Consider the following 20,561-nt stretch of genomic DNA (forward strand, 5'->3'; position numbering starts at 1 on the left):
ACACCTAGATACAAGATAGGGCTAGGAAGACAAAACAGAGGAACAAACCAAGGACAGTAAGCTGTGTGAGACAAGAGTAAGGTTGCTCATCTATGGGAGCAAACCAAACCCTGGCATATAAGTGGCACAGAGATGCCTGCTATTTTCAGAATGCCCATAAGAATATCACACATATGTGCTTATGAAAAAAATACAATTTACACAATCATTGTAATATTTTGTACCAGGAATTGAACCCAGCACTTTTCCATTGAGGCACAACCCCAACTTTTTAAAATATTTTACTTGGAGAGAGGATCTTGTCAATTTGCTTAGGATACCACTCGACTGCCTAGGCTGGCTTTGAACTTGCAATCCTCTTGCCTCACTGGAATCACAGGTGTGAGTCATCCAACCCAGTTATCATATTTCAGTTTGATCAAAAAATGTATTACCAACTCCACTCTTTCAAAATCCAGTGCCAACACATTTGCCACCATTTTTTAATCCAAGTTCCTGAAATCATGTGAAACCGATTATATGTGCCCACATTTACCTTTCTGTTACAAAAGTAGCCCTCATTTTAGAAGAAAAAACTGACCTGCAGTTAAAGCACAGTATTCAAATAAATGGACATAACAAATATCTATGAGGTACTTTAACAATAGCTAATTACACTTTATTTTCATGTGTTTATGAAACTGTCTCCAAAATAGATCATATCTAAGCTCTCAAATGACTTCCTAACAAATATAAACATGGAGACTTCATGCCTTGTATGTTGTCAGGCCATTATAGCCTGAAATAAGAAATCAACAGCAAGAAAAATGCAAAATATTACCAAAAAAAAAAAAAACTCAGTCTTATTAAAAACACAAAGGCAAACTATTCCCCAAATTAGTACAAGGAAAGAATAAAGATCAGAAATAAAAATAAGAAAATGGAGAATGAAAGAATAATACAAAGGACTGATGAAGAAACAGTTGGTTCTTTGAAATGAATAAAATTTAAAAAAAAAAAACCCTTAGACAAGCAAATCAAAGAGAAGATTGAATTCTTAAAATCAGAGGGGAAAGAGGAGCTCTTACTAAAGAAACCAATGTAATTCAGAGGATTATTAGGGACTACTGTCAAATATTCCAGGTACTAATGGAATATTAAAGTACATTGGAAAATCTAGAAGAAACCATTAAATGCATGGGTGCATATAATCTACCAAAATCGAAGCAGATAAATTGACAAGCCCCAAATAAAAAGTGGGGCTGGAGTTATGGCTCAGTGGTAGAGTGCTTGCCTAGCAAGCATATGGAAGGCCTTGGGTTCAATCCTCAGCACCACATTAAAAATATGAATTTAAAAAATAATAAAGGTCTTTCACCTATAGCACAAGAATTAAAACCAAGAATGAACAAATGGGATGGATTCATAATAAAGGTTTTTTTTTTTCAAAAGAAATAATCTTTGAGGTGAACAGGGAGCCTACATCCTGGGAACAGTTTTTTTTACTTCTCACACATCAGATAGAGCTCTAATATTTGGTATATATAAAGAGCTCAACAAGTACCCCCCAAAATAATCCAATCAATAAATGGGCCAAGGACCTGAACAGACATTTCTAAGAGGATATATAGTCAATCAATATATGAAAAAATGCTCATCCTGTCTAGCAATCAAAGAAATGCAAATCAAAACTACTCGAAGATACCATCTCACTCCAGTCAGAATGGCAGCTATTATGAAGACAAACAGTAAGTGTTGGCGAGGATGTGGGGAAAATGTACACTCATACATTACTGGTGGGACTTCAAACTAGTATGGCCAATTTGGAAAGCAGTATGGAGATTTCTTGGAAAGCTGGGAATGGAACCACCATTTGACCCAGCTATCCCTCTTCTTGGACTATACCCAAAGGACCTAAAAAGAGCATACTACAGGACCACAGCCACATCAATGTTTATAGAAGCACAATTCATAATAGCTAAACTGTAGAACCTACCTAGATGTCCTTCAGGAGATGAATGGATAAAAAAATGTGGCATTTATACACAATGCAATATTACTCAGCACTAAAAAAGAACAAAATCATGGCATTTGCAGGTAAATGGATGGCATTGGAGAAGATAATAGTAAGTGAGCTTAGCCAATCCCAAAAGAACAAATGCAAAATGTTTTCTCTGTTATAAGGGGGGGTGACTCAAATTTGGGTGGGGAGGAAGATTACCTCTAGGTAGGGAATAGGGATGGGAGGGAAAGGGAGGGAGAAGGGGTATAGCAAGGATGGTGGAAGGAGATGGTTATAATTATACAAAATATGCATATGAAGATTTGAATTTGGTGTCAGCATACCTTATATGCAAACAGATAAGATAAATTGTGTTATAACGGTGTATTAAGAATTGTAATGCAAAAAAATCAATAAGAACTCATATATAATGGCATAATTTGCTATGAACATACTTTATATACAGAGTTATGAAAAATTGTGGTGTGAATGGATAATTGTGAATGTAATACATTCCACTAAGGTCATGTAGGAAAGAAATAATAAAGTTCCTCAAAAAAAAAATTTTTTAAAAGAATGCAATTGCAGCAGTAATACCAAACCTTCAAAAAATAAAACAGTTGCATACAACAGGAATTTCATACTAAATTCTGGATCATTAAGAAGGAATTAACATAATGCTTCTCAAATTATTCCACAAATAGAGAAGCAAGGAACTCTCTCAAATTTATTCTATGAAGCCAGCATCACGATGTTATCAAAACTAGACAAGAGCCCAGCTCTTTTGTACACCTCTAATCACAACAATTTGGGAGGCCAAGGCAGGAGGATCACAAGCTAAAGGCCAGCCTCAGTAACTTAGCAAGACCTTATCTCAAAATAAAATTAAACTGGAATTGTAGTTCAGAGTTATGTTTCTGTGTTCAATCCATAATACCACAAAAAAATTTCAACATAAAAACCACATAACAGGAAAGAAAACTACAAATATAATTGATGGACTTAGATGAAAGCCTGCTCAAAAAGATAGCAAATCAAATCAAATTCAAAGCACCTTAAATAATCATTCAACATGATCAAGTTGTTTACTTTTCAGGAATGCAACAAACAATAATTATAATACACATACAAATAGAACAAAATATAAAACCCATGTGATCATTTTAATAGGTGCTGGAAAAAGCTTTTGTCGAAATTCAACATCATTTCTTGATAAAAATTCTAAAGAAACTTAGAAGGAACTTACCTACACATCATAAACGCTATATACAATAAACTTAAGCCAACAACCTACTGAATAGGAAAGAGCTGTGTGCTTTTCTTCTAAAAATAATGGGCAATCAAATAATGTGCACCATCACCACTCCTGTACACTAAAGTACTTAAATGTTAGTTGGAGTGTTTGTAACATTTTATATATGCCTCTTGCCAAATAGGAAAAGAGGGGTTGTAGCTGTAGCTCAGTGGCAAAGGGCTTGCCTCACATGAGTGAGGCACTGGGTTCAAGCCTCAGCACCACATAAAAATAAAGCTACTGTGTGTTCATTTACAACTAAATATTTTAAAAAGACAAATTATCTCTGTTTGCTAATTATATGATCTAAACTTTAGAAAATTGTATAGTTTTCACCAGAAGACTTTTAGAGCTGATAAACAAGTCTAGCAAAGTTGCAAAATAAATAAATCAAGGTCCAAAAATCAATAACCTTAGCCAAAATAATAACTCTGTTGAGAAATAAATCAGGAAATTCATTCTGTTCCAAATAACGTAGAATGCTTAGTTACCAGTCTAAGCAAACAACTGAAATACCACTACAAGCAAATTTACAAAACGCTAAGAAAATAAACATCATAGACAGATTAATAAAGTCATCAGATTAACAGAACCTGCCTACAGATTCCATACAATCTCCTTCAAATGACCCATGGTATTATTCTCAGAACTAGAAAATCCTAAAAATCATATAGAATAATAAGAACCCAGGACAGGAAGCAATTCTGTAACCCTGTAAATTCTGTAGACCATCAACCCAGAGACCTCACTATTCCTGACTTCAAATTATACGACTGCACCATAGGGAGAGAAACAGAGTCGTCCTGGGAAGAGACACAGAGACCAGTGTGATGATACAAGCTACAGAGACCTACAGAATTTCCTTCAGTTGATTATTGACAAAGGTTCCAAAGTTTGCACTGGAGTGAAGAAATCCTTTAACAAATTATGCTGGGAAAATGGAATATTCACAGGTCAATGTCAACTGAACTGAAAACCAGAGAATACACCCAGAACTTTGAAATTGTTAAAATAAAACCTAAGGGAAGCACTGGAGTAGGTAGGTGTGGGGAGCCACCCTGAGTTTCTGTAGCCTTTTCACTAGGCCCTGAGCCCAGAGGATTCTGGTTTGGCTTTCCAAGTGATTTGGTGGCTCCTCCCACTTAATGCATTATGCAGAGCAGGGACCTCAGTCTTTGCTGGGCCAGGGAGGCTGCTCTGGTGGCCCTGGAGTTGGGCATTACCTTTGTGCCTGGACAGCCCACCTCCTACATTAAGTGGCCAAAGAACATTCTATGGCAAAACCTTTGCTATTCCCCCATGTAAATAAACCAAACCTGGGCTCTCATGCTCTCCTTCCAGTGTGGAAGCTCAACTCCTAAGAGCCATTCCATCTACACTTTCTACAATTACTTCCTGTGTCATGTGGCTTTGATGCCTTCCTTTGATTAACTTTATTTTACAGCCAGTTCACTCCATGCAGGGAAACCTAGCTGCCATTTCCTGTGAGGGCCATGGTGAGTGGCAGTAACTCTCTAAAAAATACTCATAGTGCAGCAAATAATATCAAGGACCAACACTGGTTATGGTTATGCACAGCAAAGGGGAAAATAACAGCATAAAGAGACAACATAGTGAAAAAGAAATTTTTGCCATTTGCTACTCCAACAAATGATTATATTTGAATATATTTTTAAAGAAATCAACATGAAAATAAAATACAAATTAACCCATTCAACAATTGGACCAAAAAAACAAACAAAAAGAAGCTTCTGAAAAAAGTTCAAATGGCCAACAGTTTTGTGAAAACATTTCAACATGTTTAGCCATCTCGGAAATGCAAATGAACTCTCTCCTGAGATTTCAAGCCATTGTAGTCAGAACAGCCATCATCTAGAATAAAAACCACCACCAGTGCTGGCAAGAATGTGGGGAAAAGGAAACCCTTATATAATGTGGGTAGGAATGAAATGGTACAGCCAGAATGGAAATCATTATGTGATTTTCTTAGAAAACTAGAAACTGAAATTATATGATACAGCTAATCTATGCGATCACTCCTCAGTATACATTTAAAAGAATTAAAGACACAACACACTAACCATTCCCATGTTTACAACCACACAATTTACAATGGCTAAGTTATGAGATCAAGCAGGTGTGCATTAACTGATGAATGGATAAAGAAAATGTGGTATACATACACAATGGAGATTTATTCAACCACAAAGAAGAACAAAGTCAACTGTTTACAAGAAAATGGATGTGATTTGGGAGCAGTACTTTAAGTCCAATAAGCCAGACACAGAAGACTGTGTTGTACATTTAATCTCATATGTGGAATAAGTAGAAAAAATGCATCTTTTGAAAATAGAAGATAAACATTTAGATAAAGGAAGGGAATCAGGGAGGGTCAAGAGATACTGAGGAATGAAATTGGTCTCGATGTAATGTACTTCTAAGAATATGCACTCTGAATAATTAACAGGCAATGGAACAATGTTTGAATTCCACTGTCTCAATTGTGATTTCTATTTTCTAATGCAAAATTGAAAGGCACCAAAACTTGATACATGGATTAAAGAACCAAGGTACTGGACTTTCCTGATGCCAGAAAATATCATTTGTATTTACTTTTCCTGTTCAGTTTCATAAAGTGCAGTTAAAATGAGATGGTATTATGGATAAGTTATGAGGTTTTCCCCAAAGGTTCATGTATGAAATTCTTCAAGACTGCTCAGAGGTGAAATGGTTAGATTATGAGCCCAACAAACAAATCCACTGATATGCATCATCTGGGTGTTATAATTAGGAAGATGGGTTGTGTCTGGAGGAAGTAGTTTCCTGGGGTCTGCCTTTGGGGTTTATACAATGTCCCTGTTGAATGGCATCCTCTCTCAGCTTCAGAGCAGTCATGTTCTGCGCCGATTTCTTTTGTCACACCCTTCCATCCTGATGCTCTGCCTCAGCTTTGACCCAAAGCTATGGTGTTAGTGACTGTAATGAACCTCTGAAACCATGATGAGCCAAAATAATTTTTTCCTCCCTCTAAGTTGATGTTTTTTGGTCACAGTGATTCAAAGCTCTCTAAAAGCAGGGGTCCTGAGTAAGTAACTATTTTTTTATTAATTAGTGAAATAAATTTAAAGGGTGAATCTGGGTTCCTGTGAGATGTAATAAATTGTATTAACAAATAAACAAATCACGCTTCAAAATGGAGAGAAAATAGAATACAAACATGGAAAACACTTAATAGGAACTAGTTTAGGGAGAATGGCACAATTGAAGTCCTAAAATCACTTCCAAAGTATAGTGGAAGAAAATTTATATATAAAAATAGTAGTCAGTTTCTGAGTTAATTCTGTAGGTGTAGAGGATTTCAAAAAAAAAAATTGCACCTACACGTGAAACTTAAAAAAATGATAAAAACTGTAAATAAATGAAAATATTTTTTTCTGAGCCTATTAGAGGAATGATGATATCACAAGACAATCTGGCATTTTGAAGATAAGGGATTTATGAAAAACATGCTACATGTCTTTAGCAAGAAGCCATCCATGGCAGACTCAGAGGTGTCAACTTTTTCAAAGAAGACTCTCCTCAGAGAAGAAACTGCAGGTGCACTGCTTGTACAATGCTGCTTAGTGTGCACAATGTCAGAGTCCTTGCTAGTAGCAGAAGAGGTGGATGCAGCTGTTGGAGGTCTGCCGAGGGGGCTCAGGAGGGCAGAGATGCCAGGGATGAGGGCTGCCTGCTAAGGGCTGCCTGTTGAGAGGCCTGTGTGCTGCACCCATCAGGGTCATTGTGAGGAGACCCTTAAGCCCTTTGGAGATCACACGTGCCCTGGGCAGGGAGCTGAAGATCTAGTGTTTGTTCTGCTTTTGTTTTCTGAGCTTTGGAGGTCCTACCAGAAAACCTACATGTACCCATGTCCTTCTACAGTTTCAGGTCCTACATGTTGGTCTTTGACCCATCTTAGTGTGATCCGGGGTGGCTTGAGAGAGAGTAGGTCGCTTTTCAGTCTACCATGTTAATCCAGTCTTTCTGGTACCATTTAATAAAGAGGCAGTATTTTATCCTCTGGATGTTTGGGGAGACTTTCTTGAGAATCATTTAACTGTAGGTGTGTGGGTGCATTTCTGGCCTGTTCCGTTAGTCTGCGTGTCTGTTTCAATGTCAATATCCTGCTGTCTTAACTACTATGGATTTGTGGTAAGTTTTGAAACGAGGTACTGTGATGTCCTCTGACCTCTTCCTTTTGTTCAAGATGGTTTTGGTTACTCCAGGTCTTTGTATCTCCATGTGAATTTTTAGGATCTTTTTCTGCTTCCATGAAGAATATCACTGGCCTTGTGATAAGGATTGCACTGAAACTGTAGCTCAATTGTGGGGAGGGTGGCCACTTTTAAAACACTCATATTCCTATACTCCAATGATGAATCTGCTGTTGATTTTTCATTCTGATACTTTGCTGAATTCATTTATGAGTTCTGGAAATCAGGTAGGGTTTTTTGGAATGTTCTAAATATAAGATCATGTTGTTGGCAAACAGAGATAATTTAAGCTCTTCTTTTCCTGTTTGTATCCCTTTAATTTCCTTTTCTTGCCTAATCGCTCTGGCTAGTGTTTCAAGGACAGTGTTAAATAGGAATGGTGAAGGTGGGCATCCTTGCCTTGCTTCTGCCTTTAGAAGAGATGCTTTCATTTTTCTCCATTCACAATTGGCTTGGGTTTTTTTCATACACAGTCTTTACATTATGAGGGATGTTCCTTCTATCCCTAGGTTTTCTGACATGAATGGGTGCTGTACTTTGTTAAATACCTTTTCTGCATTTATTGAGATAATCATGTGATGATTGCCTTTAAGTCTTTTGATGTGGTGAGTCACATTGATTGATTTCTGTTTGTTGAGCCAACCTTATATCCCTGGGATGAACCCCACTTGATCATGATGTGCTCTCTCTTTCACGTGTTTTCATATGCAATTGGCCAATAGTTTTTTTTAAGAATGTTTACATCTGTGTTCATGAAAGATATTGGTCAAAAGTTTCCTTTCCCTGGTGGGTCTTTGTCTGCTTTTGGCTTTAGAGTGATACTAGTTTCAGAATTCTCTAAAAATCCTCCATGATTTTTTAATATTTTTATTATTTGTTGATGGACCTTCATTTTGTTTACTTATTTACATGTGGTGCTGAGAATCGAACCCAGTGCCTTATGCATGCTCGGAAAGTGCTGTACCGCTGAGCCCCAGCCCCAGCCCTAAAATCCTACCTTTTGATAGTGGAAATGAAAACTCAATGGATACACGCTTATCCCAGAGAAATGAAGGCTTGTGTTCATTTATGTGTGTGCATGAACATTTACATCTCTTTATTGATTTTTTTTTCTTTTGTACTGGGGATGGAATGCAGGGGGACTCTACCACTGAGCCTCACCCCCAGTCTTTCTTAAATTTTTATTTTGAGACAGGGTCCTGCTAAGTTGCAGAGGCTGGCCTCAAACATGCGATCCTCCTGCCTCAGCCTCCCAGGTAGCTAGGATTACAGTTCTGAGCCACCACACCCAACCCACTTTATTCTCAAGGGCCCCAGTGTGGGAAGGACCAAAAATGTTCTTCAATGAGTGAATGATTAAGCAAATTTTGGTGTGTCCATATAATGGAATCTACTCAACCATTAAAAATGAAAGAAGTGGAGTGACATTTTGGAAAATGGTGGAAGAAGAAGTTTCCAGAATCTATTTACTGAAACAAGTGGGCTGCCCGAGGGAGTGTCTGTGCCCCCGTTACCCCAGCCAGTGTGTGTGTCACCAAAGATGCCCTTTCCTGCAGTACGTTTCAAGCCACTGTCTAGGAAGCTGGCAGGATCCGCTGGCCCAGAGAGGAAATGGGCAAACCTAAAGTTAAGTTGAAGATTTGCACAGCTCTGGTGAGGTTCCCTGAAACATCTCATTTTACTTCCCTTTAAAAGTCTCCTGGCGATCCAGGCTGGGGGCCTGGGCCTGGCATCCCAGCAGCTCGGGAGGCTGAAGCAGGAGGATCTCTAGTTCAAAGCCAGCCTCAACAACTCGGCAAGACCCTGTCGCAAAATACAAAAGTAAAAAGGACTGTGGATGGGGCTCAGTCGTTAAGCACCCCTGGGTTCCATCTCTGGCACCAAAAAGAAAGAGAGAGGGAGAGAGAGAAAGAAAAGAAACATAAAGGGAGGAAGGGAGGGAGGGAGGGGAAAGCAATCTCCTGGGAGTCTCCTAACAGCTCTGACCTGTCCCCCTCCCACTCACTGTCTCCCTCTCAGTCTGTTCTTAGTCTTCATCAACAGGAGAGTAAGGTCACCCCAGGTCCCCTATGCCAGGAGGCCATTGCTCAGGGACACTACTCCACAACCCCCTCCCCCACCTAAGATCAACTACCTGGTGCAGGAAAAGATGGCCCCTCCTGGAGGTGCAGGGGCTGCCCAGGACCAGGCTGGACAGCTCCTGTCCTAGCCCAGCCTCTCCCCACACCCCCTGTCCTTCCACCTCCTTCTGCTGAAGGATTCCCTCAGTGAGTTCCTTGTCCTCGGGGCCGCTTCTTAGCGCCCCCCCTAACACGTGTACATTAGCCTTCATATTCACACTCTTGAGCAAGGCCCAGTGACTTCAGAGCAGAAAGGGCCGTTGCTCCCTGCCTCTCCTTTCTTCCTACCTCCTGCTTCCAGAAGAACCATCTTAGCCCAAGGACACTCCAACCCTGGTCCATATTCACTCATCCATGCAGGAGTGATGGACAAGCAGCTCTGACCAGCTGTTCTCAGCCTTGCCAGGCCTCCCCAGGACACAAGATCATTCTAAGCATGTGACACGTGTGACCACATCCGATGCCCTCCATAACCCTTGAGGTGGTACTAACGCTATCCCCTGGCAGATGACGGTAACTGGGGAGTGGAGAGGCAGAAGACAGGAATTCAGGCTGCAGAGCCCAAGGCCCAGGCCAGACCCCGGCCTGGTGGTACCTGGGGGCTGGATCTCGGGTCATGACAAGGTCCGCCAGGACAGGTCAGCCACAGTGACGTCTCCACCCGCTCTCTGCTGTCCACAGTCACTCCCTGGGCCAGCAAAACCCAGGATTTATCTGTTGCCCTGATTGTGACCTCAGAGGCTTCTATGGGCCCTTCCAGGCCAGAGCCATGGAGTGCAGGCTCCCTCCATGGAGTGACAGTGAGGACCATGGTCAACGTCCGCCCCAATGGCCTCTCCTAACCAGAGCGCAGTGGCCCGGCATCTGCTTGAGGTCCCCCCTGGGGCTAGGCCTCCCTTCCGGCTGAGCCTCCCAAGGGAGGCTTGTGGCCAGGGGTCCAGCCTTGGGGAAACCATAGCAACCCTCCTGTTGTCCTTCCTGGACTGTCTGACCCATGCCCCACCGTGGTCGCACTCAGAATTGGGGATGGGGCTGCCTGGTGAGCTCTGGCAGCCCATGTGGCCAGGAAGGATAGTCCCAAGTCAGTTTGGGGAGCAGCGAGTGGCCAGTGGTAGAGATGATCCATGATGGATGCTCATGAGGTCAGAGGGCTGCCCCGGACTCCTGCCCCTGGGAAGCCGAAGAAGTCAAGGTGCTAGGCCCGTGCCCCTCACGTAGGCAACTAGTATGGCCACCATGGAATGGCTTTGAGGGACTTCTGGGTTCTGCCCACCCAAACTTTCTGAGGCCACGTAGTCCAGCACCCACCCAAAGCCCTCCTGTCCCCTGCACTGGCCTTTCAGAGCTTCCATATCCCTCCCCAAATCTGGAGGTGACAATGGCATGTCCTCCACAGAGGGGGAGAGTTAAGCGGGGCCTCTGCAGCACTGTGTCCCATCCCTGCCCTTCACTAGAGGACACCCCTTGCCTTCCAGCCATGGCTAAAAGGGTCCCGTCCTGACACCCTGCACCATGGAACCGAGAACCCACAAGAGGTGTCCCCAACATAAGAAACTCAAGAGCAAGACCCAAGACAGATTCACCAAAAACTTTCCATACAGGTACCCAAAGCCCAGACCCCTAAGTCCCCTGTGCCCCCAGCCCTGCCACCAGGGCATTCTGGGGCATTCAAGGGGCAGAGTCCCCAGTGCCCAGGCCCTAGGAGCCCTGCTCTGGGGACAGTCTCGAGCTGCCTTGTTGCCTACTGTCCCCCACCTTGTCCCAGCCCAGGCTGAGGGGCCTCCAGAGAGGTGCCCAGGTCAAGCATGCAGAAGGGTGCCCACCAGGTAGAAAGTTCCATAAGAGCAAGCACGCCTTCAGGGGGCCACCTCCACAAGAGGACACATGTTGCAGGTTCTTGTGGATGACAGAGTCCACCACTGAGTCCCTGAAAGTCTGGGACAGCAGGAACACCTCCTCCAGGGACTTTTTGCCCGTGCAGAAGAAGCTGGTGGCCACAAGGTCCATCCCTGTCCCAGGGTGAGTCCCGCCCTGGCAGCCCTCCAGTGACCACAGGCCTGCCGAGGGCGCAGTATAGGAAAGAACCACCCCGGACACACACCAAAAGCAACAGGGCTCACTTGCTGGCGACAGTGCATCATGATCTCGAGGGTCTGGGACAAAGGCCTGCACCCCAGCTTCCTGGTGCCCCAGCCCCACCCGGTGCCCCGGCCTCTCCCACACAGCATGCACCTCGGCCTCTGCCCCTAAGCCCCACTGTCCCCTTCTCATGGAGCCGCAGGACCATCAGGTCCCCAAGTCCTGTCACAGACCCTGAATGGAACCCCCCTTAGGTTAAATGTGATTTATCTAGTGCCTGGTGGCTACATGTGGGAGAGGGTCCCCACCTTGTCCCCCATTTCTGGCCTCCTACCTGAGCCTCCCCCTGGGAGCCATGAAGGCCAGCCTTCAGAGAATGGCAGGGAGCAAAAATGGTGGGGCATCAGGGAGCTTGGGGAAGGAGGGGCTGGGGGATTTCACATGCCGATGCCCCATGAGGGAATAATGTAAGGTCCCTCCTAGAGAGAGGGACAGTCCATTTTCCATCCCTAAGAAACAGGCAGCGGGTGGGTCCCCCTGGGTGGAAGTGCCAGCCAACATGTCCCCACATGTATCTACTAAAGAGGGTGCCCTAGAAGGGGTCTGGTGAAGAGAGGTGTCCCTGCCCATCACCTCATGCATGGGTAGCACTTGAGGACCCCTGGCCATGTGCTGGGCAGGGGGCACAGGAGGCCACAGGGACCTGCCAGGTCTGGGCTTGGGTGTTGGTGGCCACAGGAGGTGAGCCTGTGTTGCACTCTGGCCTTCCTGGGCAGCCAGCAGGTCATCAGGCTAGGTGGGAGAGACGAGGACAGGTTGTAGCCGCTCTGGTTAAAACCACCCCGCGGGAGCCCCCTCTGCCACCCCTGGACCCCACTGGCTGTGTTCCCGGGGTGAGGTGTGGCTGTGGCTGGCTCCCTAGGCTCAGGGCTCCACAGCACACTGCATCAGCCAGCATCAACCCATCGCCACCACCGCCACCCCAGTGCCACCTTTGGGAACTCAAGTTACTGAGCCTCCACTTCCCCAAGCAAGCCGGACACCCGCCATTCCCTCTGCACAGCGACACTAATGACCCCTGGCTCAGGGAAGCAAATCAGCCATCGAGGGGCTTCTCCTAATGCCCCCAGGTCTGTGTTGACCTTCCTCTCAGCCACCTTCTCCTCGGCATGCTCTGGGCAGAAGCTGCAGAGTCTGTTGTGAGGGGAATGCCCTGATGGCCATGGGAGACCAGGACCTCTCTGCCTCCCCAAGAACCACATCTACCACACGTGTACATAGTAATAAACTTTGTACATTGAAATCCCACTTCTGCGTGGACTGGTCACTGTCTCAGAGTCTCTCTTTTCTGGTGTGTAGAAGTGGGGTCATTATGTATCATCTTGCAGGACTGGTGTGAGGCTCAGGAAGAAAGTACATGTCTCCGGAGGCTGAGGCAGGAGGACCCAAAGTTGGAGGTCAGCCTCAGCAACTTAAGTGAGGCCCTAAGCAACTTCATGAAACCCCATATATGAAAAGGGCTGGGGATGGGGCTTAGTGGTTAAGCACCCCTGGGTTCAATCCCCCGGACCAGAAAAAAGAGAAATAAAGCAAATGTCACTAAGGACTTGATCCAAATACACATGGAAGTCAAGATGATAGGACATGCTAGTCACTACAGTACTGTCAGAAATAGTGAAAGATCTCAAACCAACCAAACACTACTAGTAGGAAACTACTGATACTTACACCTACTCAGACATACTGTGTAGACTTTAAAAGTGAAGAACCAACTCTGTATATTGATTTGGAATGATCTACAAGACAGATTAAGAGGGGTTTTGCCAGGCTCAGTGGCCTACTCCTGTCATCCCAGTGACTCAGGAGGTTGAGGCAGGAGGATCTTGAGTTCAAAGTCAGCCTCAGCCAAAGTGAGGCCCTAAGCAACTCAGTGAGACCCTGTCTCTCAATAAAATGCAAAACAGGGCTGGGGACGGGGCTCCATGGTCAAGTGTCCCTGAGTTCAATCCCTGGTTCTCAAAAAATAAAAAATGCCTCGTGAACTTTAGTTCCTGTTGTCTGTCACTTGAGGAACAGGGTACTGTCTTAATAGTTACCAGCAAAGGGGGTGTCAAATGAAAGGCCACCCGAGCACCTCCTGTGTCACCCAGTTCTGAGCACAAGACTCTCTTGGGTCATCCACTGACCACACTGAGGACCCTGCCTTGAGAGGGCAGTGGCCAGATGTCCTGGCTCCACCCAGAAAGGATCAAGAACTGAGGACAGCCAAAGAGGACACCAGGAAGAATCTTCCAGAACCTCCCGGTTCCCTGCAGTCCTCAAGGGCCCAACAAACACGTACCCAATCACATACATGCACACACACACACACAGTCATTCTAAGGACAATGCTTGGCTGAGCTGGTTTGGTGTTGAATCCTTAGCCTGGTCATAGTGAAAGATGAGACTGTCTCCAAGTTGTCACTGGACGGACCCTCATACCTGCACTTAGCACTCCTGCTGCCCCAGGGCACCCCCTCTGCACACCTGGGGACCGCTGCAGATTAAGTCAGGTTCTGCGATCACTGTACTCCAAACCCTCATGGCCATCTGGATTTCCTAGGCCACTCAGCAGCAAGGGAAACCTGTGGATTTTCCCAAGATCTGACAGCCCCAGGTCCCTTCAGCAAAGGCACCAGAGAGGCAGAAAAACTCCATCCAATCAAAAAGTAACAAAACACTTTTATTTCTAAAACAGAACTCCTCCACCCCCAGCCCCACCAATATCCTATGTAATCTGCCACCAAGGTGCGCCCAGGGCTCCTCTGGCACCCAGAAAGACAAGATGTAGCATCTGGAAAGACTGAGATCAAAGGGGAACTCGGGGCGGGGCCAGCCACAAGGGACCCATCTGTGACCCGCAGAGTGGAAGGCAGCTCACTCTGGATCCTGAGACTGGCCCAATGGAGATCTTCTCCCCTTGGCCAAGTCTGTCCTTGCCCAGGTGGGTGAGGTGGGCAAGGGCACTGGTTGGGGCCACAAGAGCCACAAGGTAGCATTCTGCTCTATGGCCCCATGAGCAGGATTGGGTCAGATTTGACCCTCAAATTGGCCACTTGCAGCCTAAAAACGACAAAATGGATTATAAACTCTTGGCCACCCAAGCAGCTTGGGAAGGTACCTGTCACTTGGAGCAGGTAGAAGAAACAGGCAGAGGCAGGGTTACAGGACTACAGCCACTTGAGCCAGGTGGTACCCCAATCTGGCCACGGGGGACCTGCACCCAGATGGGTGGCTGGCTCAGTAAATGTGTTCGCAGTGGTTCTCAAAGGGGGAGTCTTTCTCGGGCCCATCGCAGACGCCCACTCAGCCGCCACGTCCCAGGCCCTGCCGGGAAAGCACTGCCCTTCTTGTGGCCACCACAGGGACCCTAGCACAGCCGCAGGTAGCAGGGGGCCCAGTAGTTGAAGAGCAGGAAGTCCATCTTGTACAGATCAAAGAGGCGCCACTGGTAGAAGGGGCTGATGTCCTGGAAGAGACCCTGTCTCTAAATTAAAAATCTTTAAAAGGGGCTGGGGACGTGGCTCAGTGGTTGAGTGTCCCTGCGTTCAATCCGCGATACCAAAACATTTTCTTAAATAAAAATTAAAATTTAAAAAGAGCTGGGGATGGGGCTCAGTGGTTAAGCACCCCTGGGTTCAATCCCTGGTGCAAAAAAATAAAAAAAATAAATAAAAAAATTTAAAAAAAGGATATTTTTCAACTTACAATGGGCTTTTCCGGCTGTAACTCCATCCTAAATCAATAAGCAGCGCACAGGGAGATGGTGGGGGTGCGTGCGCGGTGCGCACTGGGAGCTGAGTATGGGCAATGGCCTTATGAGCATGCGCAGTGGGTGGCATGGTCCTCTGCTGGAGGCCAAGAAGAGGGTGGGGCTCCTAAAATTCTGGGGCGGGAGGGATGAGGGATTGCAGGAAGGGTGGGTGGAGACCCCAGGGGTCTCAGTGTATCCCCAAGACCTGCCCTTGTCACTCACTAGACAAAGCCTGAGCTAAGGATCATGACCCCCATGCCCCGGATCCAGTCCTGTTTGCCAGCAGGTACACGCAGGCACTCTGGGTCCCCATAGCTGGGGATGCAGTGGTGGGATTGGCTCTGTCCACCTACCTGGTCCAGGTCATAGAGTAACTGCAGGGGACTCTTCTTCTCCCCTCTAAGCCAAATGGAGCCCAGGGACGTGTTTTCAAATGCTGTAGGGACACAGAGAAGAGGTGTCAGTGCTGTATGGGGTGAGCAAGCCATGGACTCGGGGGTCTGGACACATCTGGGACTTGGGAACATAATCTCGTTCCTACGTTTCTTGGTCTCCCTAACACTATAGAATAATTTGGTGCCAGGGATTGAACCCAGGGGCACTTAACTACTGAACCACGTCCCCAGCCCTTTTTATTTATTTGGGAGGCTGAGGCAGGAGGATTGTGAGTTGGAGGCCAGCCTCAGCAACTTATCAAGACCCTGTCTCAAAACACATTTTTCAGGGTCCCTCCACACCCCAGACTATGCCATGTGTCCCTGGAACAAGAGCCAGGCTCCCCTGTGACCAGGGCACTGGGAGGAGGCAGAGACCTGCCTGAGACCCTTGGGGGTCATGGATGGTTCTAGAACTTGGATTTCTATCACCAGACTGGGACTCAGGGACCTCTGGGGGACCTATGGTTGCCTTCCCAGAACAACACACTCACCAGGAGAGGGAAGCCATGTTGGCTGGTCCCTCAGAGTCGGGAGAGGCCCCAGGTAGCCACGGATGCTGGCCAGGTACTGCAGCTGTCCCCTGGGCTGAGCTTGTGGGGGGGACACCTCACCACCTAGAGAGAAGGCGGGTCCTTCTTGTCATTTTGCAGATGAGAGTTGCCCCTCTAGCCTGAGGTCACTCAGTGAAGGGGTGTGTCCAGGGCCACAGCTGGGAGAGGGCAGCTCTGGAGAGCAGCCCGTCTATTCCAGGGCCCTGCAATTTGGACCAGATGCACTGCCCTTGCCCAGGGCCATTATTTCCTGGGCAGATCACAGCCTGCAGCAGTCCCCAAGGGCCAGCAGGCAGTGGGGACAAGTGGTCAGGCATCAGAGAAAAGTCCAAAATAGCTATGGCCACTGATTACAGGGCAGGTCCAGCCCTGCCCACACCCACGCCCGCCCAGCACCCAGACCACAGGACCCGGATGGGCAGGCTGGCCACAGACAGGGATATAGAGGACAGAGGATCTAAAGAGGGGTGTCCTAAAGCTCCCCCGGAGACCCTCCAGCAGGGCCACACCAGGGGACCCATTCCCATTACCTGGACAGCCTGGGCCAGTGTCCTCAGCTCCAAGTCCCTCCTAGGGGGACAGGCCTGGACCTGAGCTAAGGCCTGGGTGACTCATGGCAGCCACCAGGAGCCATGCTGGGGAGAGAGGGGCGTTTTTGCTTTGAAAATGGAGAAACAGGAGGCGGGGGAGGGGCTGGAGGAGGGAGCAGGGATGTCAAAGAGACCAGGAGAGGTCACCATGGGTAGGGGACAGGTTATCTGGAGACTCCCCATGCTGTGGGCAAAGGTCACACCACCCAGTTTCCAGTTAATAAGTTGTGGCTAGTGGCAGTGTTGCAAGACACGGCAAGCAGACAGCCACCCCACAGCCTGGCTGACCAGCAGCACCTACACTGCAGAGCTCCCGAACGGAGTCTCCAAGACCCTGTTCTTCTCAGGCTCAGGATGCCCATTGTCCCCAGCACCTGAGGTCCCTGGGCCCCTTCCCTCACCCTCTCCAGGAAGGAAGATGTGGAAGGACATCTCCGTGAACACAGGGCCTTAACCACAGAGCCACATCCCCAGCCATAGTTTGTGTTTTATTTAGAGACAGGGTCTCACTGAGTTGCTGAGGCTGGCCTCCAACTCCCAATCCTCCTGCCTCAGCCTCCCTAGTCACAGGAATTACAGTTGTGTGCCACAGCAAGTGTCATCTCTGTCTTCCTTATCCCACACAAGCCAGTCTCCCAGTTGGTGGGAGGAGGGACATCAGAAGGGTCAGAACTCAGAAGGTGACCCGGTGACTTGGGAGGCTGGGGCAGGGGAATCACAGGTTGGAAGCCAGCCTCAGCAAGTTGATGAGATCTGTCTCAAAGTAAAAAATAAAAACAGCTGGGCAGGGTGGTGCATTCCTGTCATCCAGTGGCTTGGGAGGTTGAGGCAGAAGGATCTTGAGTTCAAAGCCAGCCTCAGCCACTTAGGAAGGCCCTGTCTCCCTATATATAGGTGATTCCAGCTCCTTCCTGAGCCCAGAGAGGCCCCAGCTGCATCCAGTCATGGAGGGAGTTGCAGAGGGGCTGGGGGAGTGGGCAGAGGCCCGTTGGGCACCCCAGGGTTCCCCCTGGCTTTGCACACCTGGACCCTGGCCCAGCCCTGGCCTCCGTCCCAGAGAGAGGTGAGGCAGGGCCAGAGCATGCAGGTCCTCATGCCAAAGCTGCAGGAGCTCAGTGCTATCCCCAAGGGCACCCGGGTGCGGGCTGACGGTGCCTTTGCTGTGGGCTGTGACAGACACCTACACCTTCCTAGACACAGCCTCACTCAACAGGGCTTGTTGAGTGGTCTTTAGGCCACCAGCCCGGGCCCTCTGTCCCTCTGTGGGTAAATGTTCCCTTGGCCTCATTCTTTGGGTCACCCTGATCCCAGAGTCCTGCTGTCTCTCCCTTCCTGAGATACACAGCTGTCTGGAGGGTCCAAGGGTTTCATAGATCCAACAGTGGGGATGTGGGAGGCCAGAAGAGACCCCCAGACATCCCTCCCACACACACACAGGGAAATGACAGTCACCAAGATCAGGTCACTGAGTAACCCCCAGCTCCAGACAGACTACATAGCTACCACTTAACCATCTACACTGTGGTCTACTCTGACCTCAGTTTCCTCCTCTATGAAATGGGCTGCTGGGAGATTTTCAAGGAGGACCTCTGAGTACTCCAAGTAGACATGCTGTCCTATTCCTGGCCAGGGAGTGGCTGGGGCCTGCACAGTGGGGACTGGCCACCCAGTTCTCCCAGCCAGACCAGACCTGAGGGGGGTCCAGAGGAGCACCAAGTGTTCCTAGGGTGTGGACTGCAGGGGACTCCAGGGGGCAGGGCCAAAGATACAAATGGACAGCTGAAGACTGAAGAGAGTCCAGTGTCCCCTCACGGTGACGGTCCTGCTCCCATCAGTTACCTCCAGGGGACTGCATTCCAGGGTGGCCAAATGCTCTCCACCTCCTCCTGCCTTCAGAGCCACTGAAGGGACAGTAGGTGGCCCCGCAATATCCAGTGGACAGGCCGCTGTGGGGTTGGGGGTTGGTACCCAGAGCTCGGAGGGGCGGCGGGAGTCGGGCTGTCACCCGGGCCGTCACTCACCAGGGTGCAGGGTGCACAGCAGTAGCAGCTGCGCAGCGCCCAGACCCGCGGCCACCAATGTGCGCCGCCTCCAGGAGCAGCACCTGCCCATGCTGCACCGCTCAGGGGCTACAGGCCTACACAGCGCGGGGACGTTGGCGCTGGGCTCCAGGACCTGCCCGGCCCATCTGGGTGGTGCATTCCAAGGAGCCTGGGGACTGAGGAGGCGGGCGATGGCAGGTGGGGACACAAGTATTTGGACTCTGCCCCCATGGAGTAGGTCAGCAGCTCGCCCAGGTTAGAGGCTGGGCGGGTGGGAACTCATCGCCAGAAAAGTCCCTGCCCTGGGGTGTCACAAGAAGCCTTCACCAGTGGTGAAGTGGAAGGAGCAGGTCCCTCCTAGCTATTGTCCCTTGGCATTTGGTTTCCTTACAACAGCGCCCAGGGCTGGTCTGGGGTGAGCCCAGGAGCCTAAGGGAGTGGCCCCTGAACCTGAGTCCTACAGGAGCCCCATCCCCAGGATCAGGCACAAGAGTGTCCCTTATTCCCCCATGAACTGTCCTGTCTCCTACCTTCCTGACCAGATGGCAACATCCTGCCTGAGTTCCGGCTCCTGCAGATCTTGCCCAGCCTCTGGAAGGGGAAGGGACCCCCTGGGACATGCCCCCCTATCCTGCTGTGCCTCATCTGTGTCACTCAATAGTTCAGGCACCAGGAAGATCTCAGAAATTGCCTGGAAAGATAAAGAAAGGCAGGAGCCGGGCCAGTGGCCCACACCTGTAGTCCCAGTGGCTTGGGAGGTTGAGGCAGGAGGATCGCAAGTTGGAGGCCAGCCTCAGGCACTTAGCGAGGCCCTAAGCAACACAGGGAGACCCTATCTCTAAATAAAATATAAAACAAGGCTGGGGATGGGGCTCAGTGGCTGAAGGCCCCTGGGTTCAATCCCTGGGACCCAAAATAAAGAATAGGAAGAAGATGGAGTAAATAATAGTTGTGGTGGCTTGAAGATGTGGCCTCAACTGGTGATCATGGTTCTCAAGTGACAGGAAACCCAACTCACAGACAGAACCAGACACTCCTTATCATGTACTCTTCCAGCCTTGGTGACCTCCTGGTCACCCCCAGATTGGTCCAGGACCCAGAGCTTCCAAGCCATCAATGTCCCCTGGCACCCAACTTATCACCAAACCCCCATTCATTAGTTTCTGCACCTGCCCTCCCAGGTACCAGGTCCAGCCCCTGGAGTCCTGCTGCGTGTCCTGGCTCCAGGCTGCCAACCGGTGGCCACAGTGGAGAACAACATCTCAGCCTCTCTGTGTTCAGAGATGGTCCTGGAGATGGGGAGACCCACTAGAAGATTCTGGGGGGAGGAAGATTAAGAGGCCTCGCGAGAGGCCCAGAGTCTCGGGAACTTCCCTGAGAAGTTCCTTTCCGTATCTGCTGTCCCCCAACAGACACTGTCC

The 20,561-nt window shown here is 48.2% G+C and overlaps 1 protein-coding gene across 1 annotated transcript; it reads right to left on the reverse strand.

Annotated features, from left to right (window-relative positions):
* Positions 1-15,741: 15,741 nt before the first annotated feature.
* Positions 15,742-19,387, reverse strand: LOC125611458 (carbohydrate sulfotransferase 13-like). The gene is made up of 2 exons (XM_048786292.1): positions 19,120-19,387; positions 15,742-15,956 (listed from the first exon to the last, which is right to left on the reverse strand). The coding sequence occupies exons 1-2, from the start codon at positions 19,208-19,210 to the stop codon at positions 15,742-15,744; spliced, it is 306 nt and encodes a 101-aa protein (XP_048642249.1). The 5' UTR covers positions 19,211-19,387.
* Positions 19,388-20,561: the final 1,174 nt, after the last annotated feature.

This window comes from Marmota marmota, unplaced genomic scaffold (genome assembly GCF_001458135.2).
Source record: "Marmota marmota marmota unplaced genomic scaffold, marMar, whole genome shotgun sequence".
In the NCBI taxonomy this organism is placed as follows: Eukaryota; Metazoa; Chordata; class Mammalia; order Rodentia; family Sciuridae; genus Marmota; species Marmota marmota.

Excerpts from the sequence above, each read along its gene's own strand:
- LOC125611458 (XM_048786292.1), bottom strand. The coding sequence starts at position 19,210 with ATGGGCAGGTGCTGCTCCTGGAGGCGGCGCACATTGGTGGCCGCGGGT. Across the intron at positions 15,957-19,119 it reads GCTGTGCACCCTGCACCCTG|CATTTGAAAACACGTCCCTG; the intron begins GTGAGTGACGGC and ends GTGTCCCTACAG.